Genomic DNA, 27,760 nt, shown 5'->3' with positions numbered 1-27,760 from the left:
TCCTTCAAATCTGAATGAAAACCTTGCTGTGTAGAGTAATCTTGGTTGGAGGTTTTTCCCTTTCATCATTTTAAGTGTATTATGCCACTACCTTCTGGCCTTCAGAGTTTCTGCTGAAAAATCTGCTGGTAACCTTATTGGGATTCCCTTTTATGTTGTTTCTTTTCCCTAACTGCTTTCAGTATTTTCTCTTTGACTTTAATTTTGGTCAGTTTGATTAATATGTGTCTTGGGGGGTTCCTCCTTGGATTTATATTATATGGTACTTGTGCTTCCTGAATATGAGTGAGTGGTTCCTTTCCCATGTTAGAGAAGTTTTTGGCTGTTATTCCTTGGAATATTTTTTCTTTCCCTTTGTCTCTCTTCTCCTTCTGGCTCCCCCATAATATGGATGTTGGTGCGTGTAATTTTGTCCCAGAGTTCTCTGAGACTGCATTGCTTTTCAATCTCTTTTTCTCTTTTCTGTTCCGCATCAGTGATTTCCACTAGTCTGTCCTCCACCTTATTTGTTCTGACTCCTGTATTCTGCTGTTGGTTGCTTCTAATGAGTTTTTTATTTCAGTTATTGTATTTTGCATCTCTGCTTGCTTAAGTTTTAAATCTTGTATTTCTTTGCTCAGTGTTTGCTGTATCAGCCTTTTCCTCCAGTTTATTTCCAATGTCTTGCTGTATCAGCCTCTTCCTCCAATTTATTTCCAGTGTCTTGCATCATCTGTCTAAAGTCTTTTTCCTGGAGTCTGATGATCTCCAGGTCAATTAGCTATTTTTCTGGGCTTTTTACCTGCTCCCTTATCTGAGTTCTAGTTCTCTGCCTTTTCATTTATATAAGTTTTTGGTGTGGTCTCCTTTTTCCAGACAATAGAGTTATAGTCTCTCTTACTCCTGATGTCTGCCCCCCTTGTGGCTGAGGTTGGTACAGGGGCTTACTGTATGCTTCTTGATGGGAGGGACTGGTGCCTGCCCACTGGTAGGTGAGGCTGATTCTTATCTGATGGGTGGGGCTTTGTCCCTGGATGAGATTAGAGATGACTCTGTGCCTGGTGGGTCTTTAGACAGCCTTTTTACTGATGGTTGGGGCTGTGATCCCACCTGGCTTACTGTTTGGCCTGGGGATTCTCAGTGCTGATGGGTGGGGCCAGATTTTCCCAAAATGGCCACCTCTAGAGGAACACACGCTGATGAATATTCCCAAGAGCTGTACCCCCAATGTCCTTCCCCTGCAATGAGCCAAAGTCACCCCGTTTTCCCAGGAGATCCTCCAAGCACTAGTTAGGTCTGAACCAGATTCCTATGGAGTCTCTGCTTTGCCATGGACCCAGTGTACATGGAAGCCTATGTGCACCTTTCAAGAAAGGGGGTCTCCATTTTCCCCAGTCCCATGAAGCTCCTGTGCACAAGCCCCACTGGCCTTCAATGCCAGATGCTCCGGGGGCTTTCTCCAAATGTCAAATCCCCAGGTGTGGGAACCTGATATGCAACTCAGATCTCTTACACACAGGTGAGTCTCTGTGACAGTTACTTTCCAGTTTGTGGGTTGCCCATGCAGTGGGTATGAGTTTGCTTATATCACATAATTGCCCCTCCTACCATCTTTCTGTGGCCGCCTCTTTGTCTTCTGGAGTTAGGATATCTTTTTAAAAGTTTCCAGCCCATTTGATTGAAGGTTGTTCAGCAGCTGGTTGTAATTTTATTGTTTTTATCAGAGAAGGTGAGCTTCAGTCCTTCTATTCCACCATCTTCATCCCATCTCAACAATGCTGTCAAGCTAATATTCCTCTGTGTGACAGGATGTAAACCCAGTTTATTCTGATGGACATAGTATGCTTTTTTATACTTAATGAATTTTATTACATTTATAGGTGTACAACAGTCATCACAAACCTTCAGTGCATCTCCCTACCCCCCACCCTGTCTCATTTTTAAACCATAAGTTTTGCAAAGTCTCAGTATCTGTTCTGCAAAGAAGTTCATTGTGTCCTTTTTTCAGATTCCACATATCAGTGATAGCATTTGATGCTGGTGTCTCATTGACTGACTTCACTTAGCATGATAATTTCTAGGTCCATCCGTGTTGTTACAAATGCCGTTATTTCTTTCCTTTTAATGGCTGAGTAATGTTCCATTGTGTATATGTACTGCATCTTCTTTATCCACTCCTGTCGATGGACATTTAGGTTTTTTCCATATCTTGGCTATTGCAAATAGTGCTGCAATGAACATTGGAGTACATGTGTCTATTCGAGTCATGGATTTCTTTGGACAGATGCCCAGAAGTGGGATGGACAAAGTATTCTTATTGGCTATGGTGGCTTGAGCAGTGGAGGACGTGGACCTGTCTTCAGTGGTGGCTGAGGGCTCTGATCTTCCGAAGGGAACCATGGATTAGCACAGAGGGCATCTAATGCCTTCAGACCGGTCTCCCACCTCAGGTTGAAAAGCAGTAAAGTCAGGAGCGGCAGAATTCCTTTTTCTGTGAATCCCTCCTCCTCTATTACAGGCTTTTCAGCTGCAGGTGCTCTCCCTTTCTGGGCTCTTCAGGTCTTTGCTGAGAGACCAGGCATGATCTCCCACAGGTGCTCCTGGGAGAGGGAGCCACACATGCACAGGACCCAGCCAGCTTCCAGGGCCTGGGTCTGGGCCGTCTGAGTGAGACACACAACGTTCCTAAGTGAATGGAACACCTGAGATAAATGAGTGGAAGCTGACCTTCTTCTGTAGCATTGGTTTACAGCCATAGATCCAAGTTTTTATGAACCAGGATATGGTCTATCTTGGTGAATGTTGTATTCTGTGAACTTGAAAAGTGTGTATTCTGTGCTAGATGGTGTCTTCTGTGAAGATCTGGTTGGTTGATAGTGCTGTTCAGTTCTTCCGTCTCCTTGCTGATTTCCTGTAGACTAATTCTGTTGCAGCTGTAATTGTGCTTTAGTTTATCTTTCTCCTTTCAGTTGTTTTTGCTCTGTATGTGTGGCTGTTGTCCAGTACATACTCATTTGGGTTTATGTCTCAGTGAACTGGACCTTTTATCACTAGTAATATAGCCCCTCCATCTTTCATGTTTATTATGTGGTGAAGGTTTCCATCCTTTCACCAGTAAACCTGCCCAAGTCTTGAAGCCAGTTTCCTATAGACAATATATAGTTGGCTTATGGTTTTTCCCCTATTTTCATTTGATGTAATTACTGATATGTTTGTACTGAGTTCTCCCATTCTTGTTTTCTTTGTATTTTTTGGTCCTATTGTTTCCCCTTTTAGAGCTGCCTTTTAGGTTATATGAACATTTTTAAGTACTCCATTTGAACTCATCTATTAGGAGTCTGACTATTACCTGTTTGTGTAGGTTTTTTAGTGGTTGCTCTAGAATGACGTGCGCTTTTCCTTTTTTCAATTACTATACCCTCTCCTCCTGCCAACTTCTTGTATAAATATTGCAGATGCTCTTGTTGAGGTAGCTCAGCTTCTGGAGTGGAGGGAATTTCAAAGTCAGAGGAGCCTTGTGAATCTGTGTTACTGTTACAGTTTAGCGGCCTTTTCTCCTGAGGCATGTGTTTCCCACTGCTCAGAGTAGTTGTTTCTCTAGCACTGGGAAGTGTGTTTATATCTTGATCTCTGCCTTTCAAATCAGAGTAAGTATCCTTCGGGCAAAATACATTTTGTTCCATCTGAAGGATGGGAATATTCTCTTTGATTTCTGGTCTAGAGCCACCTTTGTTCAAGGAGGTAATATCCCCACTTTTTCTCTCTTGGGAAGATAACAAAACAGTGTCTGATTGGCTGTCCCAGCCTTGACTTCCTTGTTCTGATATGTGTGTTGACTGAGAAGAAGTCTGGGAAGAAATGTGAGTTGATTCCCCATCAGAGTCACTGAAAAGCTTTGGGGACTGAGAGCCCCCTGCCTCTGTGGAGGACGGAAGGTTTTCCAAACAGTCATCTGTGATTTCATCATTTCTTTTAAAGAACACTTCCCACTGTGGTACTTCCCCTTCAGCCTTCTGCTGGTGATGGGGGACAGGACTCGTGTCTCCTTGAGCTGGAGCCGTGATTTCTAATTCTTCACTTTCACTATTGGATTCTTCACAATCTACGAAGTTTGCCCAGAGACATGTTGGCATACTCTCTGCTTTGAAGCATTCTGTGCTTTCTGTCTGTTTTTCAGGCTGGTCTTGTGGTAGAGCAGTCATGGGAAGTACCTCAGAGTGAAGAGTCTGCTGATTTGGAACCTTGTGCCTTAAAGGTACTGGCAGAGGATCATCAAAGAGATCGTCATCGTCCTCCTCCTCCTCCTCTGTGGGACAAACAGAACAGGTGTGTAGGTAACAGAATGCAAACGGAACCTATTGGTGCTTTTAGTAAAAATCCAATTTGTAGCATTTAGCTGCATTTTTTAATTTGTGGAATTGGGAGTTCACTCTTCTTCCAAGAGAAACTAAAAGGCCCCTCTGAGATATTCTCAACAATTTAACTACCAGCCTTCAACTTGTCACAACACTAGGTTGTGAATTGAGACTAGAGATCTGTGTTCCCCATAAGGCTACAAATTCTTAATCATGGGTCCTCATCTGATAAGTTTTGTTTTTTTTTTTTAAACTAAAACAGCTTTCTATGCTTTGTTTCAGACCTACTCAGTCTCTCAAAGTAGGATCCAATAATTTGATTTTGCCTTATTTTATAAGTTCTACAGCTGATTCTGTTCGTCAGCCAGGTTTTCAAACCACCTAGACTAGAAGCAAGGTTTGCAGACTGTGTATGCTTTGCAGATAGTAGATGCTCAGCAAGTTGGCTGATACAATAAAAAGAATTGTTTTTTAAAGTTTGCCCTCATGAACATTTTTTGATACCCACTTAGTGCATGTTATAGGCTGAATGTCCACGTCTTGCCAAAATTCATAATTTGAAGCCCTAAGTGCAACGTGATGGTATTTGGAGGTAAGACCTTTAGAAGATAATTAACTCATGGGGGGGCACCTATGCGACGGGGTTAGTGTTCTTATGAGAAAAGGAAGCAGATTTCTCACTTTTCCATGCCCATGCACAAAGGAAAGGCCATGCGAGTGCACTGAAGGTGAGAAGGTGGCTGAAATGGCCCCTACTGGGAACCACATCTGCCAGCACTTTGATTCTGGACATCCCAGTGGTATCCAGAACTGAGAGAAGTTGTTGCCCAGTCTCTGGTAATTGTTACGCAGGCTATGCTAAGTGCACAAGGCCATGAGACTGGGGGAAACACAGAAAGATTATATCAACTTGAACCAAAATGTTAGACAAGCCACATTTTAGTGTCATATTACTGTGTTAAGCATGCTGCATGAGCATGTTTATATCCACCTGTGTCCTTAAAATGAGGAAATCTTCAAGAATGAAATTCTTATCATTCAATACATGAAATTTACATAAGCTAAAATGACATGTCGTGGCATTGGGGGAAAACAAACATTTTCCTGCCCTCTAATACCACTTACCCCCAGAGAAGGAAGTTAAATGCTTACAGGATTACTGTGTAGGGCAACTTACTGTTCTAGTGCTAAAAGCAAGTAAATTATAAGTTAACTTTTCCCAGCAATCAAAGACACAGCTAAAAACTTCATTTTTCAGGACTCTTAAAGAAAGGAGTCCGTAGAAACCACCATCTAGCTCCCATTTTACCAAGGAGACAGGCCCAGAGAAGGTCTGCAACCAGACAGGGGGAGCTAAGGATGAGAGCCAGTTCTTAGTGTTCTCTTACAATTTATAATTGTTTCAACAAGCAATTATTTCATCTTACGTCTTTTCTAAAGGACTTAAGGTGACTAAGATGTCTAGCCACTATATTTGGAATCATCCTAGTTTCCAAGTTATGGCTTCATTTTAAGCCATGGATTAATACATTTGTTATAGCTCCTCCACTGATGTGCCAAAATTATCTTTTAATGGAATGTTTTTGTATCATCGCTAAGGTGGACAGCTTCCTGTTTCGCATCAGTGACTATACCAACATTACAGTATGTTTCAACTGTAAAAATAAAACATTTTCACATTACCTCACCTCTATGTATCTGAAAAACAAAGTTTTTATACTATTAGAAGTTTATTCTGACATGTATTCTTTTTAGAATATAAAAACTAAATTTCTCTATGAAAATAGACACAGAAAAATCACAGTACTTACAGAAGTGTTGAAATCCTTAACATTTACACAAACTGATAACATACCCAAACTCAATTAAAAAGGACAAATGTCATACTTCATAGATACTTTCAACCATCATATACTGCTGATGTCTATATAAACTGGTATAACCATTTTGGGAAACAGTTTGGCAATATGTATATATCAAGCACCATAATTTCTATAATCGAACCCAGTAATGAGAGCTATGACACAGACTTCTGTACAATGTTTACCACAATGTTTATAAAACTGAAGTTCATAATCTATATGACAAAGTACATGACAAAAATTATATAGTTATAATGCAATTTAAAATATGCAGCCCTTGAACGGGTGCTTTTGAAGAATAAAAATTTTCCAGTAAAGAGGTTAAGTATATGTATATGTGTATATATACACACACATACACACAAAGTGATCCAAGCTGCCTTTCAGTCTGTATACACCTATTCAGTCTTACAGTTGTTATGTAAACACTTCCAGGCTAATTAGTAACGGCTCTTCCCTTCAGCTCCAGATGTCCTTCCTGTCCCCCACTGCCCTGGACCCTACACCTAAGGACCCTTGCCCACCTCTTCACAGTCCAGGAACTAAGAGCTGCACAAATGAAGAAATTGGTCTTGCACTATGGTCTTGCACTACGGCTACTGCTGGTCTCATTGTAGGTACCAATGAGACCAAGGTTGAATATTTTCAATATCACCCCCGTGATTTGTGTAGGTATTTATATAAATGATTCAGGATGGAAAGGAAATACATGAAAATGCTAATAAAGATATAGTTGTAAGGTTCTACATAACTATTTTCTAAATTATCTACAGTAAAGGAACAGTAATTTTATAAAATTGGTCTTGAGATAATTATAATAATGGTTAACTATTAAATTATATAAATTAGATAAAGATTAAACTTATATAAAGAGCACAGTTTTATTAAAATATATATATATATATTTTTGGTCTTTTTGCCTTTTCTAGGGCCGCTCCCATGGCATATGGAGGTTCCCAGGCTAGGGGTCTAATTGGAGCTGTAGCCACCGGCCTACGCCAGAGCCCCAGCAACACAGGATCTGAGCCGCGTCTGCAACCTACACCACAGCTCACGGCAACCTGGATCCTTAACCCACTGAGCAAGGCCAGGGATCAAACCTGCAACCTCATGGTTCCTAGTCGGATTCGTTAACTACTGCGCCACGACGGGAACTCCTAATTAAAATATTTTTAAAGATGCTAAGAGACAAGCGACTTCTACATGTACCCTTCAGATTCTGAGAAAAGAATAACACAGAGCAACTGATTTAACACTGCATGTGTAATAGTAACCACTAATTTGCATCAACAGAGCATGTTAAGAACTAGAAAAGGTTCCAAATGCAGTGGTCAGGTCACTGTGGAGACTCAGGTTCGATCCCCAGCACGGCACAGTGGGTTAAAAGATGCAACACTGCCTCAAGCAACAGCATAGCTTGTAGCTCAGATTCAGTCTCTGGCCGGGAAACTTCCATATGCCACCGATGTGGTCATTAAAAAAGAAGAACTAGAACAGGTGAAAGACTGGTCAACGTAGTGGCAGAGATCATCATGGAGACCTTAAAGTACATGCATGGGACAGGGTAGGAATTTTAAAGTCAGTACCATACATGCAACTAAAGTAAACCTGATAATATCTGTGACTTACAAAATACAGAAGGACACTGAAGAGTCGTTGAAAGATCTACACCTGTACAAATAAAAGGTATGAAAGTTGCTATGATAAGGAATAAGGAACCAAAGGAATCTAGAAGGATCAAAATTGAAGCTAATAAAGAAAAAGCAGGAAGAAGTGGAAATGAACATAACCTCAAGAACTCTTAAACTAGTGGCCCAACCAAAAAAATAAAACCGTCATTAAAAACGAGGATCATTTGGATAGATAAAAGGTACAAAATTTTAAGTATTAAAAAAAAAAAAAAAGAACTTATGCTTCCAGCCAAGAAAGAGTTAACAGGGACTAAATTTAACCTCCCATGTCAACTAAAAACCAGATAAAATATGAGAAACAAAGTCTCTCAAGGAATTAAACATCAGACAAAGACAAGTGATACCTAAGATTGCCTCAGCGTATGGGTTTGTGACAGTTTCCTGGCAAGGAGAGCCCACTGGCATCCCTGAGTTGAGATATAACTGGGAGTCCAAGGAAGCCAGGTTGGCTGGAGTTTACAGAGCTGAGGCCAGAGAGGAGAGAGCAGTACTGAGGAGCTCTGATGAGCTGCACAAGGGGCCCCTCGAATAGTCAGCGCCTGGCTGTGAGGCCAGGGAGAGAATCACTCCGAGGAATAAAAGGAAAGCGTGCTGAGGATGCACACGGTGACGGAAACAGTACCTGCCCCCAAGAGCCAGTAACGCCTCATAACTCGGGCTATTCCTACGAGTGTGAAGAAGCGCCTAGCCTCAGCAGTGGGGAAAGTGGATTCTAAACTAAATGCTGCCCTGCTTTTGCCTAAGAGGCTTGCACAGAAGCCAGACACAACCAAACTCTTTCCAAGTCACTTAACCACGTGCCAGAATAAAGTTTAGGAATGTTTTCAGAAATCCAAAGGTATGCTATGCCTAACAACATAAAGTTCAAGAAGCGTGGCATCCAATAAAAAATTACCAAATGTGTAGAAAGGTGGGAAAATGGCCTATAAATAAGGGGAAAAGTCAAAACTGACCCAGAAATGATAAAGTATGAAAATAAATCTTTATGATCTTGGATTAAGCAATAGCTTCTTCGATATGACACCAAAAGCACAAGCTATAAAAGAAATTAGATGAATTTAAAATTTTACACTTCAAAAGACACCATGAAGAGAGTGAAAAGACAAGCTATAGACTGGAAAAAGATATTTGCAAATAATACTAGACATACCCAGCCTATAGAGAGAACTCTTAACAACTCAGGAATGAGTTTGCCAATTTAAAAACAGGCAAAAAGGTCTGAATAGACATTTCACCAGAAAAGATAAATAAATGCCCAATAAGAACATGGAAAAAGATCAACATCAATAGAGAAAGGAAGTGAAACTACAATGAGATATATTATTTGACATCATTAAATAACTACAAATCAAAGACACTAAAAAGTGTGAGCTAGGATGTGGAGAGATTGGAATCCGTATATATTGCTGGTGAGAATGAAAATGTGTTCTGTCTGAAGAACAGTTGTCAGTTTCTTACCATGTTACAGCGTAAATTTTATTGTATGTTTTAGACTGAGTGTGTGTTCCTTCCCACACAAATTCCTGTCGAAGTCCTAATCCCCAAAGTGGAAATGGGGCCTCCAAAGAAGGAACTGACATTAGAGAGCAAATATCCCCCAGCCCCTCCTTTACTCACCCCTCCCAACCAGGCACAAGCACCCAGGAAAGGCCATGTGAGCACACATCAGCATGGCACCCATCCACAAGCCAAGAGAAGAGGCCTTAGCACGTAACCTACTTCGTTACAGTAACAATCATGGAATTGTTCACCTTAAAAGGATGAAATTTATGGCATATAAATTATAGTTGGTTTTTTGTTTGTTTGTTTGCTTTTCAGGCCCACAGGGCATATGGAAGTTCCCAAGCTAGGGGTCGAATTGGAGCTGCAGGTGCCAGACTACACCACAGTCACAGCAGTGTAGGATCCGAGCCACAACTGCGACATACACTGCAGCTCACAGCAATGCCAACTCCTAACGCACTGGCAAGGCGAGGAATCGAACCTGAATCCTCATGGATTCGTTACTGCTGAGCCACAAAAGGAACTCCCAAATTATCCTATAAGCGATCAATTTTTAAAGCTTTGTTAAAAAAAAAAAAAAAACAGTAATGTATTGTGGAGTTTATAACAGAGAAATAAAGTGTATGACAATAATAGCACAAAGACTGGGAGGGGAGAAATGGAATATACTGTTGTCACCTTCCTATACCATACTTCAAGTAGAATATATATCTTGAAATTTTCACTCTGATAGGTTACAGATGAAAACTGTAAACCACTAAAAGAATAAAAGAGTTACAGCTAATAAAACAAATAAGACATTAAATGGAATCTCTATCCGTTCTCAATCCAAAAGAAGGTAGAAGAGAAAGAAGAAAGAACAGATGGAACAAATAGCAAGATGGTAAACCTAACAAGGTCAGTAATCACATTAACCTAAGTAGCCTGAAAACACTCCAACTGAAAAGCAGAATTTATCAGATGGATGTAAAAAGAAACAAGATCCATCAATACACTGCCTACAGGAAACCCACTTTAAATATAAAGACAATTAGGTGAGAAATAAAGAGATGGAAAAAGATATACTATGCCAACACACATCAGAAGAAAATGGAATGGATGTATTATTATCCAGTGAGGTAGATTTCAAAGCTAATAAAAAGAAGGATAAAGGGAGTTATTTCCCAAAGGTGAAAGGGTCAGTTCCTCTAGAGGACATAGGAGTTTTAAAGATTATTCAAATCGATGACACAAAAAGTGGAAGAACAAATTTTGACAAATTCACCATTTCAAAAACGTTCAATAATTGATAGAGCAAGTAGAACAAGTTAATCAGCAAAGATGCAGAAGACTTGAACATTATTAACTAGACATTTATATAACACTCCACCCAACAGCAGTATACATATTTTCTTCATGTACACATGAAACATTTACCAAGATGGACCATTATTCTGGACCATGAATCTCAGTAAAATCCATGCACTGTATTTTTTCTGACCACAATAAAATTATATGACACAATTATCTTTGTAAATTCCTCCAGAATTCAGAAACGAAATAATGTACCTGTAAATAAACCCGCGCCTCAAGGAAGAAAAATTAGAGGAGTTCCTGCTGTGGCGCAAAGGGAATAGTGGCATCTCTGGAGCTCTGGGACGCAGGTTCGATCCCTGGCCCAGCACACTGGCATTGCTGCACCTGCAGCATAAGTCACAACTGCAGCTTGGATCTGACCCCTGGCCTGGGAATTCCATATGCCTCAGGGCAGCCAAAAATGAAGAAAAGAAAGAAGGGAGAGAGGGAGGGAGGAAAAGAAAAATTAGAAACTATTTTGAACTGGAGGAAAATGACAACACAAGTCAAAGAGGGAAATTTATAGCACTAGATGCTTGTATTAAGGGCGAAAGGGCTCAAATCAATGACCTCATCTCCCACATTAAGAAATTTTAAATGAAGAGGAAAATAAACCCAAAGTAAGCAGATGAAAGCAGCTTTATATGTAATAACCAAAAATGCAAACAAGCCAAATAGGTGAACAGATTCACGGATATAGAGAAGATTTATGGTTACCAGTGGGGAGGGCATTGAGAGAGGGATGGAGTGGGAGGCTGGGGTTATCAGATGTTAGCTATTATATATATAGAGAGAGGATGGATCAACTACAAGATCTTACTCCACAGCACAGGGAACTATATTCAATATCCTAGGACAAGCCATAACAGAAAAGAATACTTTTAAAAAGAATATATATATATCTACACCACTCTGCTGTACAGCAGAAATTAACACAACATTGTAAATCAAATATACTTCATTTTAAAAAATCAATCAGAAAATGAAAGAAGGCAGGAAGGTATAGAGAATCCATTCGTATAAACACTACACATCAATGTGATGGGAAATGATGGGAGACAAAGTTCTCATTATCTGCACTGACTAGTATCTTGAAGGAAATGTTCAAGGGTAACAGCAGAGCCTCTCCTTATGGCCAATACAAGCTGCAGGGCACATTCCCAGAAAGCTGAAGACAACATTCAATACAGACTAAGTTCTCTTTATCACTTTTTCTAAACCTGTGAAGGGAATCTGACTCCTACATTTATAGGTTGAAGGTAGGGGGGCAGAGCACGTTACAAGACCACATGACAAGTCTGAGCGACAGTGGATCCTGGGTCCAACTCTGCCCAGGGCAGCTTTCACCAGGCCAGAGAACTCTGCAAAGTGCTCCTGCAGAGAAACCCACACCTCTGACCCCAGGGTCATTCATCTTACCTGAGTCTAGATGGATTATTCTAGCTCTCTTCAATTTTCCAAGTGGTTTATACTTTGGCTCGATATTTTGCGAAGATCGGCATAAAGGCTTTAAGCTGAAATGAATACAGATATTATTTTTCCTGTTGGGAAAGCTGGGAATAGAAGCATCATTTATAGAGATTATAAAAATTTGACTATGGAGGAAATCATACCACTGCTTTTAAAAACTTTTCAGCAATGTTTGGAGTTCCCTCTGTGGCGCAATGGGATCAGTGGCGTCTTGGGAGCACTGGGACGTGGGTTCAATCCCCACCCTGGCACAGAGGGTTAAGGATCCAGCATTGCCGCAACTGTGGCTTAAGTCACAACAACAGCTAGATCTGATCCCTGACCCAGGAGCTTCATCTGCCACAGAGAGGCCAAAAAAGAAAAAAAAAAAAAAAAAAAAACAAACTTTTCAGCAATGTTTAATAATTTAAAATTACTTCAATATAATAAAGTAGTAAATATAAGCATTTAAAACAACCCATCTAATTGTAGGACTGACGGAAAGCAAAACTTTTATCTTTGCTCTTGCACTGCAGAAAAGCATGTCCCTATTCTGATGAACTGTTAAATAATAGGGTAACACCTTCTGGCATTCAGGGAATTCAGTACAGCAAACTGCCTCCTGTTCGCTATTTAATGGGGTTATCTCTTGCAAGAATCTCACAAATTTGATCTCTTCATTCTAGAGGTTGAAAGCTAAGATATAGTGAAAATAAAATACAAAAGGGCACAGAAATAAGATTTGAAGGTGTCCCGCCCTTTTCAAGGTCTTCATTGCCAACCAGTCCATTATGCTAGATGCCCAGAAGCTTTTAAGATTATATAAAACGCACTCACTTGAAAAAGCCCAGATGCTCCCAACCAGAACCCTACTGACAGCCACGTCCATTTTACAGCCTTGTCCCCATTTTCAGGCCTGAAATTATCCTCTGGATCCATCCCATTGGACCACAGAAGTTCCGCAAGTACTAATGACTCACATTTCTTTAACTTTCTCCAGAGTTGTGCCCAGTGGAATGACATTTGGATATACATTCACAGGACTAATGTAGCTCAAGAAATCTTTAATCTGGAAGAAGGAAAATAAAATGCATCAGTTATCTCTATGGTGAAAAAACTGGGTGTAAGAGCAACAGATAAAGGGATACCAGGGGAAAGAGAGCAGAGGTCGCTCAAGGCTGTGGTTCCTAATGCCAGGTGCACGGGAGCACCCAGCGGGGCTCTCAAAAAGAAATACCCAACACACATGCCCCAGCCCCAAAGAGCCTCTAACACTGAGCTACAGCGGGACCTGGAATCAATATATTTAAATGTTCTTCAGGTGATTCTGTTCCCCAGTAAGGAATGAGTCTCACTTGTTAATGGGATTCAAAGATTCTCTATTTCTTTATAGGACAGTAGTTTCCTTATCTATTTTTATTTTTTTAATTTTTTATTTTTATTTTGTCTTTTTCTAGGTCCACATCCAAGGCATATGGAGGTTCCCAGTCTAGGGGAGCCAAAGCTGAGAGCCAGAGCCACAGCTATGCCAGATCCGAGCCGTGACTGCAACCTACACCACAGCTCATGGCAACGCCGGATCGATAACCCACTGAGCAAGGGCAGGGACTGAACCCACAACCTCATGGTTCCTAGTCGGATTCGTTAACCACTGAACCACGACGGGAACTCCTAGTTTCCTTATCTAAAGTCACTCACCCTATATTTAACAAATTCCCTTTAAGGAAGTTAGAATTTAGCCAAGTATTTAATATGCACAGGGAAAGAACTTAGAATTGCATTTCTTTCTTCCCACATATAATTGTTAGCAATACCAAGGGGAAGTACATCTTTGAGACTGCTCGATTCATCTTCATGGTTTATTCTAATCCAAACAAGGACAACTACATGCAAAAATTTCACGAATACCTTGATTTTCTGCAAAGCTCAGCATGTTAAACAAAGGAACTCTGTCACTCTTCCTCAAAACATCTCTATAACCCAGACGAGCTTCAGCTTTGTCATTTTTAGATCTTGGTGGGCTTGTGTCAAATTATTTCAAGTCTCTAAGTCTTAAATGCTTTTTTAATTTTTGGCTGGACCTGTGGCATGTGGAAATTCCTGGGCCGGGGATCGAACTGGCACCTCAGCAGCGTCCCAAGCCACTGCAGAGACAATGCTGGATCCTTAATCCATTGCACCAACTCTGGGAGTCTTTTCATTTATATTCTTAACTATTACTTTCTTGAAGAAGTTTTTGGGGTTTTGTTTGGGGTTTTTAATTAAACTATAGTTGATTTACAATACTGTGTGAGTTTCGGGCATAGAGCTTCAGATTCTTTTCCAGTATGGGTAATCACAAGCTACTGACCACATTTCCATCTGCTGTATAGTAATACTGACAATTTTTTTACGACGGGTGAACAGAACTGAAGTGAGGGGTTTAAAATACATTTAGAAAGCAGGTTGGGAATAAAACCTTATTCATACATTTTCTTCAAAGTTTAGGCTAGATACAAGGGGTGATCATTTCCTTTCTACTTAAGCAACGTAGCTCATCCACCGAGATGTCTTCGCCTGTGTTTCCTGAGCAAGAGTCCCCACCAGTCTTAAGCAGGAGGAAGAGAGATGCCTCAGCAGCCGAGGTTCTGAGTATGGGATCCTCTTACCTCACTGTAGGAGGAGTGAAAAGAAAAGCAGGCTCTGTACGAACTCTCTCCAGTTCTAAAGGGAAAGGAAAACCCAAAATTAAGGGTCACTCATCAAAACTAAGTTCCAAACTCCGAGTCTTCTCATTTTAGGCTACTGCAGGATGAAATCACCCTGCCATCAAGGATTTTTTTCCTGGGCCAGGAGGGAACTCTTTCCATAAATGTAAATATCTGTGAACATTCCAAACGGCCAATGTTTCAGGACATGAGCTAAAACATGAGGATCAGTATGGGCCTCCTCTGCTCCACTAAGGGCTTCCAACCCCTTCAAGGTCAATTCCCAACTTCCGGCCAAGCAAGACAGCCTGCCTCTAACCATCTTCTCAGTCAAACTCAGTAGACCCCAGGAAATACTGGCTCATGGTAGTAAGCAATTGATAGCTTTTGGAAGCCGCTTCTCTTTAATTTAAACAGAGTTTAACTTTCAAAAGTTATTTTCCACAATCATGATATGCCCCCCTCTTGAGGTTAGGCTAGACTGCCTTTAAACTATCGATTTACCTCAAAGCAAGGTTCCTCTCAAAAGACGCTGCTTGCTTACCTCACAATAACATTGGTTTTTCTAGTTCTTTCTCCAAACCACATAGTGGAGGGCTTAATACTGATTATGTGGAGTGGAATTCTATTTTTGGATGTTATTCCACAGGGTAATTTATTCCAATGAAAATATTCCTCTGCCTAAAAAAGATTTTAAAATAAGAAAAATGGTTTAACATTTTCAACAAATATATTTGTACCAGGGTCTCAAAAAAATGCAGATGACTTTTTAGCATGAAAAAAAAAATATATATATACATATATAGACATGAAGAAATAGGTAAGTTCGAATTGAGGAATATTCTAGAAAACAACTGGCCTGGACTTTAGCTGGAGACTTGATCTACATCAAAAGACTAAAGCAGCCTGAGTGAATGCAACACATGTTTTTAAATTAAATTCTGGATGGCCCTGCTCCCCACTCCACCAAGCCATAAGGGATTGAGACAACTGAGGAAATCTGAATATGGACCATATCATACCCAGTCGTATCACATTCATGTTAAATTCCCTGAGTGTGGGAAGTGTACTGTGGTTATACGACTTTGTTTAGGGTGACGTGTCATGACGTTTGCATCTGACTCTCAAGTGGGCTGCACGGTGGGGTGCTGCTTACACAGAGAGACAGACAGACAGACACAGAGGGTGCCAGAAAGCAAACTGTTAACACCTGGGCAGCTGCGGAATCCAGAAGAAGAGGACACGGTGTTCATAGGAGCCAGCAATTCCACTCCTGGGTATATACCCACAAAAACCAAAAACACTAATTAAAAGAGATACTGCATCCCCATGTCCACAGCAGCACTGTTTACAAGAGCCAAGACATGGAAGCAACCTAAGTGTCAATCAGTAGATAAATGGACAAAGAAGATGTGGAACACACACACACACAATGGAATGTCAGCCATAAAAAGAATGAAATAATGCCATTTGCAGCAACACGGATGGACTTGGAGAACATTACACTCAATGAAATAAGTCAGAGAAAGACAAATACTGTGTGATATCACTTACATGTGGAATCTAAAAAATATAGCAAATTAGTGAATATAACAAAAAAAAAGAAGCAGACTCACAGCTATAGAGAACAAATCAGTGGTTACCAGTGGGGAGAGGGAAGTGGGGAGGGGCAAGACAGGGTGGGGGGTTGAGGGGTACAAACTACTACCTAAAAAATAAAGAAGCTACAAGAGTATATCATACAATAGGGGGAATATAGCTAATATTTTATAGTAACTATAAATGGATTACAACCTTTAAAAATTGTGAATCACTACACTGTACACCTGTAAATTACGTAACAGTACATAGCAACTATACGCCAGTTAGAAAAAATAGAGTACACAGAGGTCTTGGTACTAGTCTAACTACTATACTGCTTTAAAATTTTTCAAAATAAAGTTGGAGAAAAAGTGACAAGTATTTTTAAAAGGTTGAAAACCAGAGTTCCCATTGTGGCTCAGCGGGAACTAAACCAACTAGTATCCGCCACTTGAGGATGTGGGTTTGATCCCTGGCCTCGCTCAGTGGGTAAAGGATCCGGCGTTGCTGTGACCTACGGTGTAGGTCTCAGATGAGGCTCAGATCTGGCGTTGCTGTGGCTGTGGTGTGGGCCCAGCAGCTGCAGCTCCGATTCAAGAGCCTGGGAACTTCCACATGCCACTAGTGCAGCCCTAAAAAGCAAAACAAAACAAAACAAAACTATGGCGTGTCTGTGTCTGTTAACTCATTATGAAGTTCAGGGTACTGCAATACAGTAATGACCTTGGGTTAACACCTTAAGCCTCAGTTTTCACATTTGCGACCTGAAGGGCCTAGAAAATGGAATTTCGCCGGTTCCTCCTGGACCTGAAATTCTTGCATGGATCTCGCAAACAGAGCAGTTTACTGTGTACCTTTGGATGCCGACAGGCATGGATCTGAGTGCCACGGTCTGTTGTGAGATGATGAAGGATGTCAGGCATGTTTCGAAACATGTCCAGTTTATTCACGTGAACCTGAGGAAAACAACACAAATAAGCACATGACTGGAATTGTATTTCCTGTAAACAAAGTGTTTCAAGGGTAACTAGGCCGGGGCAAATCATCCAGTTAGAATGAACTCTCTCTTCTGCCTTGAGACCTAGTTTTCCTCTCTTTCCACGCACATTAGTACTGCACCAGGACGCTGAGATCATGGTCCCGGCATTTAGCGCCTCCTGTAGGTGGCTTTCACTGGATCAGGTAAATCCGTCCCTCAGTCTAGCAAGAGGCACTCGACCAAAATTTACTGTGCACCTGCTCTACATCAAGCTTTATTCTATCCTGCTGTGTAGCACTGGGAACTCTATCTAGTCACTTATCATGGAGCGTGATGATGTGAGAAAAAAGAAGGTATATATGTATGTACGACTGGGTCACCTTGCTGTGCAGTAGAAAATGGACAGAACACTGTAAACCAGCTGTGCTAGAAAAATAAAAATAAAAATCATCAATAAAAAAAGCTTTATTCTAAATATTGGGAGTATTGCAGTAAATACAGCAGACAAAAATAATCAAGAAGGTTGCTCTCGAAGACACATACAACATGCTACTTAAGGGCAGCTGGTGGTGGGCAGCCAGCGTAACAAGGAAGCCGAGATCTGGATCCTCCTATGCCACAGTGGATTGGCCAGAGGGGGAGGGGGCAGATGCAGAAAAACACAACAAAAAAATCTCAGGAGTTCCTGTCTTGGTGCAGCGGAAACGAATCAGACTAGTAACCATGAGGTTGCAGGTTTGATCCCTGGCCTCGCTCAGCGGGTTAAGGATCCAGTATTACTGTGAGCTGTGGTGTCAGTCGCAGATGCGGCTCGGATCTGGCATTGCTGTGGCTGCGGTGTAGGCCTGCGGCTACAGCTCTGATTAAACCCCTAGCCTGGGAACCTCCGCATGCCGCAGGTGTGGTAGCCCTAAAAAGACGAAAAAAGACCAAAAAAAAAGATCTCAGCCACCATTAGAATCTTAAAGCTAATGATTTCATTTTTAATTTTTGTTTTTGTTTGTTTGGAGTTTTTTTTGGCCACACCTGTGGCATGCAGAAGTTCCCCAGCCAGGGATCGAACCTGTGCCACAGCAGCAACCAAAGCCATTCCAGTGACAATGCTGGTTCCTTAACCTACTGGGCCACCAGGGAACTCCTAAAGCTAATACTGCTTAAAACTTAAAACCAACATGTCAGTTTTGCTTAAATCTTTTCTGGGTATTTCAGAATAAACAACAAGTACCTAAATGAACACAGAGATAATGAAATGGCACCAAAAAAAAGAAAAAGAAAAAGAAAAAAAAAAGAAACAGTATTGTCATTTTGAAGTCTGAGCAACAAAACAGATTAGGAAGTTTTTTGTTTTGTTTTATCTTTTTGTCTTTTCTACGGTGGCACCCTCAGCATATGGAGGTTCCCAGGCTAGGGGTCGAATCGGAGCTGTAGCCGCCGGCCTACGCCAGAGCCACAGCAACGCGGGATCCGAGCCACGTCTTCGACCTACACCACAGCTCACGGCAACGCTGGATCCTCAACCCACTGAACGAGGCCAGGGATCAAACCCGCAACCTCAAGGTTCCTAGTCGGAATCGTTAACCACTGAGCCACAACGGGAACTCCAGGAGGATGTTAACTGCTGGGGTAATTACTACCAGGACTGTTGTCACACAGCAGCCAGGCATGACTGCTTACTTATCCAGTAGCCTAGTCCTCTCACTACCTGTTTACTAACGACTAACAGGAACAATGAATTGACTTTTCCGGCCTAGGAAGGAGAGAAAAAGAGGTAAACTCGGAGATGCACCAGAGAGACACAAACGCTCATCCTCGTGAAAATGAAGATGCTTGAAAAGGCTGTCATAAATCACCTCTCAGGTCTCTTTGTCCAAAAAAACCTCACTGTTGTCTACAAGCATTGTATCCCTACAGCGGGATTAAGAGACTTGAGGGAGCCACACACTGAAATCCTGCCTCCCTCCCCACCCCCTCCTCAGCCCGGGGTTTCTCCCCCAAGGTCTCAGAGCGGGAGCTTCCGGGTCTTTTCCATTTCGCACATCGAGAAAATTTACACAGCAAATTTGGGACGGGTAAGTGGCTGGTACCTCTATATTTTGTCAAGAAGCCATGAAATAAAAACAAAAAAACCCAGCACCCAGCAGAGCATATATAAAGATGTGTGTACGTGTGCGTGTGTATACATGCGCACACACACAGTCTATTATCGCTGTGGTTTAATTGAAAAGACATTTTAACACCAAAAAACACAGCAACAACAATCTCAGAATGTTTTTTAAATAAGTCCCTTTGCGTGTGGGATTTAATTTTTAAAAATGATACAAAGGAACTTATTTAAATGCATGTTTAACTTATACGTGCTATTTGCAATGGCTCTGTTAGGAGAGGACAGGGACGGGGACCTGGGTGATTCAAAACAGGCCATTTGCTGTTGCCAAAAACAGGAGGCCTGCGTAAACAATGAACACACACGCAGGCACCAGGGGCGTGCGCTTGGAGCGCCTCCCCATAACCTTTCCCCACGTGACTAAGGTGGGACCGACCAGAGGATCCAAACCCACCCCCATGCAGAGAGCAAAACAACACTCAGCCCTTACACACAGCACGGGGGCGGGGGCGGGGGCTGGGACAGGAAATTAGTGGGCCTGGGGCAAGAGAATGTGGGTCCCCAAACAGGTCCATGATGTAGGGACCTAAGGAAACACCCACACCCAGTGGCAGCCAGGACCATTCCCCAGCCCAGGGTGGCCCACCCTCTGAAGGCGTCCATAAAACTGGTTCATGGTGACCTGATTTCAACTGTGATCAAGACTGTGATCTCTGAGGCCATGGATCTGAAAGGGTCGTTAAAAGAGCCCAGGTCAGAAGGTGGTGTCCCTTTGAAGGGAAATTCCCTTCCACTCAGAACCGCTCCCGTCCTGAGCCGATCGCTCTTGCCTGGAGAGAGGGCCTGTCTCCATCCCTGTGCCGCCAGACCCCTGACTCTACCCTGGCGCTGCTGCAGCACCTCCCGGCAGGAACAACCTCCTGCCAGACCACCGGACTCCATCCTTGTACGACAAGCCCGCAGGCTCTATCCCGGCTCGGCTACAGGACCTGCCAGCCTGCATCTCCAGATCCTTGTTGTGTGCAAGTGAGAACCCGAGGGAGAGGGAGAGTGGAGGAGGCTCTTCCTCTGCCAGGGGAGGAGCCTGACAGATTTTTTGTTTGTTTTTAATGTCTTTTTAGGGCCACACCTGTGGCATATGTTGGTTCCCAGGCTAGGGGTCCAATCAGAGCTGCATCCCCTCGCCTACACCACAGCCACAGCAACACCAGATACGAGCCGCGTCTGCCACCTACATCACAGTTCATGGCAATGCTGCGGAGCCTTAACCCACTGAGCGAGGCCAGGGATCGAACCTGCGCCCTCATGGATGCTAGTGTGGTTCGTTAACCACTGAGCCTCTACAGGGAACTCGAGCCAGACAGATTTATGGCTTTATTGGGACACAGCCCTTTGGTTAAGTCGAGAAAGATCTGTTGATATATCTGACTCCCCATGTAAATATTCACACAATAACCACTCTGACTGCAAGCCATACTCTCGGATACTTCCTAGTTCACATTTATTTTCAATGCTCGTGACAAACACTACGTTTATTTCATGACCCAGTATTTTGAACAAAACACACTTCCTTTGTGGGACTTTTCACCGAAGGGCTCTTTCCACCTGTCAAGTCCTCCCAAGCGGAAGTGAGTAAACCAAGGTGAGGAAGGCTGGGCCATCTGATAGGGTTTCCAGTGAGAGGGGACTTTGGGGGTGGGGGTGGGAGAAAGAGCCCTCAGGTACCTGGACTCCGAACTCCTCGCTGAGGTTGGTGAACAGGTACTCGTACCCATAGGCCGCTTTGCAGTTCAGCCACACCACGTGGTAGGGGCTCCGTGTGATCCAGCTGCGGACCAGCTCCAAGATCCCTCTCAGACACTCCTCCTGGGCAGGGGTTTGAAGAGGCAGTTGAGGCCTTGTCCGTTCCCAGCGTCCCCAGACATTAAGGCCAGGGGGCCCGTTACCACCCGACCTGTTAGCCTGCGGCCCGCCCCCTGAGAAATACAGCCACCCGTCCAGAGAGACGTACCCGACTGGGAATTTGGTAATACTTTGGATGGCAGAAAGTGGTGTCTAAGTACACACTCTGGATGTCTTTCACACTGAAGATAAACAGAACACAAGAGCTGTTAATCACGTGAAATACAACACGCGTGAAGTCGAAACTCTCAGTTATTTTACAGGAGGTTTCAGTCCACTTGGGTTTTCTTTTTTGGCCACTCCCATGCCGCTGCAGTGACAACAGCCAGATCCTTAATCCACTGGGCCACAAGAGAGCTCCCTGGAATTTTTTACTGTATCGACATGGTTAGGAAGTGATTTCCATAGGATAATATATAAGACAGATGGGTGAGGGATTTTTTTTTTTTTTTTTACCTTTTTTGGCTGCACCCAGGGCATATGGAAATTCTTGGGCTAAGGACTGAACCCCCACCACAGCAGCGACCCAAACTGCAGCAGCGACAATGCCAGGTCCCTAACCCACTGAGTCACCAGGGAACTCCTGGTTCAGTGAATTTCGATCAGTTCATGTAACTACTACCCCAATTCACACACAGAATGTCATCATCCCCTCATTTCAAGAGGAAAAATTTGCTTTGCTGTTGCAAATATTATAATTGAGTTAGACTTCTAATAGAAACAAAGGCAGGAGTTTCCGTTGTGGTACAGCTGGAAACAAATCTGACTAGGAACCATGAGGACACGAGTTCGATTCCTGGCCTCGCTCAATGGGTTAAGGATCCGGCATTGCTGTGAGCTGCGGTGTAGGTCACATGTGGGGCTCGGATCCCGCGTTGCTGTGGCTGTGGTGTTCGTTGGCAGCTGCAGCTCTGATTCGACCCCTAGCCTGAGAACCTCAATATGCTGCGGGTGTGGCCCTAAAAAGCAAAAAAAATAAAAAATAAAAGCAACAAAGCCTCATACATGTGTAGGGGGGAAGAGCAGTAAAATCTTTACAACAACATAGTCTTAACATTCGAGTATTATATAAAGCCCGGTACCTGCCCCCCGAGTGCAGAAGCTCCATTCTGGCAGCTTCTCCTTTTGCCAATCGGAAGTCTCCTGTATACAAGACAGTTCCATTGTTGCCCTGAAATAAGAACCTGAAAACGAAATATATCTCAGTGACTTAGGTCTCATACAAAATCCCAGTAAAGCAAATATATATTAAAGCCACAGCCCACGCTGCCTGCCAAACACAGCCACCCTGACATGGCATGAACAGAATTTCCGTACTGCTTAACCACACCAGACACTCAGCTGCCACCTCTTCCCGGGAGGTTGGAAAAAATAACATGATGGAGATGCCACTGAGTTTGCAAGCGATGGCCCCAAAATACGTGAGCTCCCTCAACTGTACAATGAAATCATTCCTGTTTGTGGAGAGAAAAATCCACACGACAGGAAAATGCAAAGCCAGTGGAGAAATGGCTACTGAAGTCTTGCATTGTCAGAAAGCCACGTTTCAAACTTGATCTGCACCACAGTCCCCCAAATTCAATTTGGAAACAAAGATTAAACGAACTGCCATCAAGAGAATCAAATCTCCCTACACATATTGTTTTCTAGACCCTCAATGTTTATTTCTACAAATACAATACGTTTCTACGCAGAATAAATGGGCGAAAGAGATGAACCCCCTTACATAACTGATCCTGGGCAATGACCAGCTGGTAAGAGAGTCACAACAATTTCTTCCTTCTAAAAAGAAAATAAAGAAAAAAAAATAATAGAAATTTATCATTAGGACCCAGTTAAACAAAGCCCTCCTTAACAGAACAGATGCAAGTACGTCCCAAGGACGTATGCCTTTTCTCCTCATTTCCCCACTCTCCAGATTCTGGAAACAAGTGGAATCCTCACCCACAAAACAAATGGTTACATGCAGAGTTGCAACATGACACAGCAATTTCACTCTTGCTGTGAGAAACTCAAGTGCAAGAGTGCAATTTCACTCTTGCACTTGAGAAACTAAAACAGGTCCACACACAAAAACCTATATATGAATATTCAGAGCAGCATCCTTCATGCCAGCCAAAGAGTAGAAACAGCCCGAATGTCCATCAACTGATGACTGAATACGCAACAGGTGGTCTAGCCATACAGTGGGATGTTATTCGGCCATAAAAAGACATGAAGTACTGACAACCACCACAGCATGGATAAGTTATGCAAACTGAAAGCACTCACAAAAGACCACGTGTTATATGAGTCCATTTTTATGAAATGTCCAGAATGGGCAAACCATAGAGCCTTAAACTAGACTAGTAGTTACTAGAAGCCAGAGGGAGGGAGAAATAGAGGGTGACTGCTAATGGGTACCAAGTGGTCTTCTGGGTGATGAAAATATTCTGAAATTGCTTGTGATGGTGGATATACAACTCTGTGAATATACAAAAAGCCACTGAACTGCCTATTTCTTTTATTTTTATTTTCACTTTTTAGGGCCACACCCACGGCACATGGAAGTTCCCAGGCTAGGGATCAAATCGGAGCTGCACCTGCTGGCCTACACCACAGCCACAGGCACACCAGGCCCCAGGTGCATCTGGGAACTACACCACAGCTCAGAGCAATGCCGGATCCCTGACCCACGGAGTGAGGCCAGGGATCAAACTAGCATCCTAATGGATACTAGTTGGGTATGTTTCCGCTGCACCACAATGGAAACTCCTGAACTGTGAACTTGAATGGGGTGAGTGGGATGGTACGTGGATGATGTCTCAATAAAGTTATTTTAAAACATTTTTTAAAACTCTGATGTAGCCTGGTCCCAAGTCACCACACAGCATGCTGTACTGCCCCACTAGGCACATCCTCATGGGCACCACGCATAGCCTCTGAAGGTCTGATACATGGTGGGGCAGAGCTCTGGACACTCCAGCTCTCTAGTCATAAGGTGTGTCTGACATCGTTTATTCCAAAGGCCCCTTTAGACAGACTCTCCTTTTTTTTTTTTTTTTTTTTTCCATTTCTAAGGCTGCTCCCGCAGCATATGGAGGTTCCCAGGCTAGGGGTCTAATCGGAGCTGGAGCTGCCGGCCTACACCACAGCCACAGCAATGCGGGATCTGAGCCATGTCTGCAACCTACACCACAGCTCACCACAACACCAGATCCTTAACCCACTGAGCAAGGCCAGGGATCGAACCCACATCCTCATGGTTCCCAGTCGGATTCGTTAACCACTGAGCCACGATGGGAACTCTAGACTCTCCCTTTTGAAACCAAATTTAGGGTTACCATGTGGGGTGGGAGGGATAAATTAGGGGGCTGGGACTGACAAATACACATTACTACGTATAAAAGAGTTGCGTAACAAGGACCCACAGTGTGGCAGAGGGAACTATGCTCAAAACTCTGCTATAACCTATATGGGAAAAGAATCCAAAAAGGTATGTATTTGTATAACCGATGTACTTTGCTGAATACCTGAAATACAACTAAGTCAACTATACTCCAATAAAATTTATTAAAAAAATAAAATAAAAATAAAAAGTTCCTGCTGTGGTGCAACGGGTTAAGAATCTAACTGCAGTGGCTCAGGTCGCTAAGGAGGCCTGGGTTTGACCCCCAGGCTGGTACATTGGGTTAAAGGATCCAGCATTGGGGCAACTTTGGCATAGGTCTCAGTCATGGCTCAGATTTGATTACTAGCCTGGCAATCTCCATATGTTGCACGCTTAGCCATAAAAAAAAATTAAAATAAAATAAAAATAAATATAAAATGGGCTCTCCCCCAGGTTGGAGCTGGAGACACACACATGCAAGCCTCAGTGCAGGACAAGAAAAGGAAAGGACGAGAGTGGGGCACCAGGACCCTGCTCTTTAAGAGCCACCTGCTGTCTGGAGCCCAATTCTGAGAAAGCCTTTCACCAGCACATGTCACAGGCTGCCAGTCACCAAGAGCATCTCCCGAACGTGTGCACAACCCGAGCTCAGGATGGCACTTAGCAAGGTTCAGGGCATCCCGCCTCCCCTCCCTCGGGACAGTAGCTCTAGAAGGACTTCAGGAGACCCTGCCATGGTGCAAAGGTTGAAACTGCAGCTCAGATCTAATCCCTGGCCCAGAAACTCCCTGTGCTGTGAGGCAGTCAAAATAAAAAACTGAAAAAAAAGAAAGGAAAGATAAAGAAAAAAGACAAGAAAGAAAAGAAAAAAAAGCAAAAGAAAAACAGAAAAAAAAAAAAAAAAAAAAAAAAAAAAGGACTTCAATGCCTAATCTCCAGGGAGGAAATGTAAAAAGTGACCCCCCTGGAGTTCCCGTCGTGGCGCAGTGGTTAACGAATCCGACTAGGAACCATGAAGGTGCGGGTTCGATCCCTGGCCTTGCTCAGTGGGTTAAGGATCCGGCGTTGCCATGAGCTGTGGTGTAGGTTGCAGACGTGGCTCGGATCCTGGGTTGCTGTGGCTCTGGCGTAAGCCAGCAGCTACAGCTCCGATTAGATCCCTAGCTTGGGAACCTCCATATGCCGCAGGAGCAGCCCAAGAAATAGCAAAAAGACAAAAAAAAAAAAAAAGTGACCCCTGTCCCATTATAGTCACATCACCAAGGACACCCTCCAGATTAAACGTGTCAATTAAGCAGGTTCTAATCAGACTACAGAATAAATTTTAACTAGATTTGCCATAAAAGAGGAAAACACTTTCTAGCCCTACCTATGATTTGAGCTATAAATATATAAATACATAAAAGGTAGGTCCTTAGTCCTATTTACTATTAAAAAAGATAACTGCCACACAAAAGGACCTGCTTCTAAATTTAAGGACAAAAAATAAAATGGATCCACCTGGATAATGTCTTCTTGAATAAAAAAATGATTCGGGGGGGGGAAATAAATCAAAATATACCTAAATACGCTGCAAAAACACTGAGCACCATTTTACATCTTGAACATTATAATAAACTTAATAAATGTGACAATCACATTCTTTAGTAGAATTATAATTAGAATTAGAATTAGAATTAGAATTCTTTAGTAATATCATGATTACGGAGCGCCTATAATTAGCACGTAATACTAAAAAGAAGCAGCTCTGACATAGACTAATCCTTCGGACATAGAAAATATATCACAGATGGTTTTTTTTTTCCCTACAAACCCACTCATTTACTATAAATTTTATTTATGGTTAAATGAGCATTCACAAGCAAGGAGAAAGGTACACAATCATTTAATGCTAAGTAATGATTTTTTTAAAAACACAGTATTTAGTACTTAGTTACCTCGCCTGATGCTTCATCAATTAAAGATATCTGGGTAGGAGTTTCAACTTCAATTGACACCTATTAAAAGAAGAGAAGTATACATTTTCAGTTTTTCCATGACTTTATGTGCCTTTGCCATCTCAAACACAGAAAGGGGACCAAGAGAAGTTATAGACTCCGTGGAACCATTTCTGACTTCACGACAGTAATGGCTTAACAGCTTGAAAAAATAATAAAGCTAAAAAAATACCTTTCTGGGCACACCCTCTGCAGCCCTCACTCCAAATTCTACCTATAAAAACTTTTCCCAGGTACCGTCAGGGTGTTCAAAGTTTTTGAGCATAAGCCACCCGTTTTCATTGCTGGGCCCTGCAATAAACCTTTCTCTGCTCCAAACAAACAAACAAACAAACAAAATAAATAAATAAATAAATAAATAAAATACCTTTCTGGAGGTGGCAATACATTATATATACTTATACATCCTTTGACACAGCAGTTCTATGAATTCAATCTCCCTCCCTTCACCTCCCCATCCCTCCTGCTCCCATCCCATTTTCCTTTTGACCTTAGTCTTTGTACGACAGGTAGTCAGGTGTTCTATGTGTTTAGGTTTTCTGCAGCAGAACAGTCTGCCATCAGTCCTGACACACTGGCCAAATTTACAGATTCAAGCTGCTGCAGAACGGTCCAAGGGTCCTTGGACAATTTACTGGAACAGTCACCAGCACAAAGAGGCATTCAGTAAGTAGCTGATGAATGAACATAATTGTTCATCTCTTTAGTCCACTGATACCATAAAACTCACAGTGACTGTGGTTCAGGTATAAAAATGTTCATGCATTTCTAGAATAAACACTCTATTTGTGATGCACTTTTTTTTAACACTGTTAGGTTCAGTTAGCTATTACCCTAATTTGGATGTTCACACATGCTCATGAATGAAATGGACTTTCTTCCCCATGTGCTACCATTATCCGGTTTGCCAGTGAGGTTGACTGGCTTATCTTTTTATTCTCTCCTAAAACAAGAATTACTTGTTCT

The 27,760-nt window shown here is 42.4% G+C and overlaps 1 protein-coding gene across 5 annotated transcripts in view; it reads right to left on the bottom strand.

The window, feature by feature from the left end:
- Positions 1-450: 450 nt before the first annotated feature.
- Positions 451-27,760, bottom strand: part of DCLRE1C (DNA cross-link repair 1C) — a 46,323-nt gene continuing 19,013 nt past the window's right edge. Inside the window, exons 4-14 of one of the 5 annotated variants that reach the window (XM_021063989.2) lie at positions 26,735-26,794; positions 23,154-23,209; positions 22,510-22,611; positions 21,537-21,609; positions 21,251-21,391; positions 17,297-17,398; positions 15,406-15,542; positions 14,823-14,877; positions 13,155-13,243; positions 12,145-12,239; positions 451-4,285 (exon numbers count right to left, since the gene is read on the bottom strand). In XM_021063989.2, the coding sequence (XP_020919648.1) occupies positions 3,303-4,285; positions 12,145-12,239; positions 13,155-13,243; positions 14,823-14,877; positions 15,406-15,542; positions 17,297-17,398; positions 21,251-21,391; positions 21,537-21,609; positions 22,510-22,611; positions 23,154-23,209; positions 26,735-26,794 (1,893 nt within the window). In that variant the 3' untranslated portion in view covers positions 451-3,302. 5 annotated transcript variants of the gene reach the window in all.

The sequence above is a fragment of the Sus scrofa genome, chromosome 10 (genome assembly GCF_054392235.1).
Source record: "Sus scrofa isolate SSC_HxYL_T2T_F1_AM1 chromosome 10, Sscrofa_HxYL_maternal_Yorkshire_Landrace_v2.0, whole genome shotgun sequence".
Taxonomy (NCBI): domain Eukaryota; kingdom Metazoa; phylum Chordata; class Mammalia; order Artiodactyla; family Suidae; genus Sus; species Sus scrofa.
This window is presented reverse-complemented; position numbering and strand designations above follow the sequence as displayed.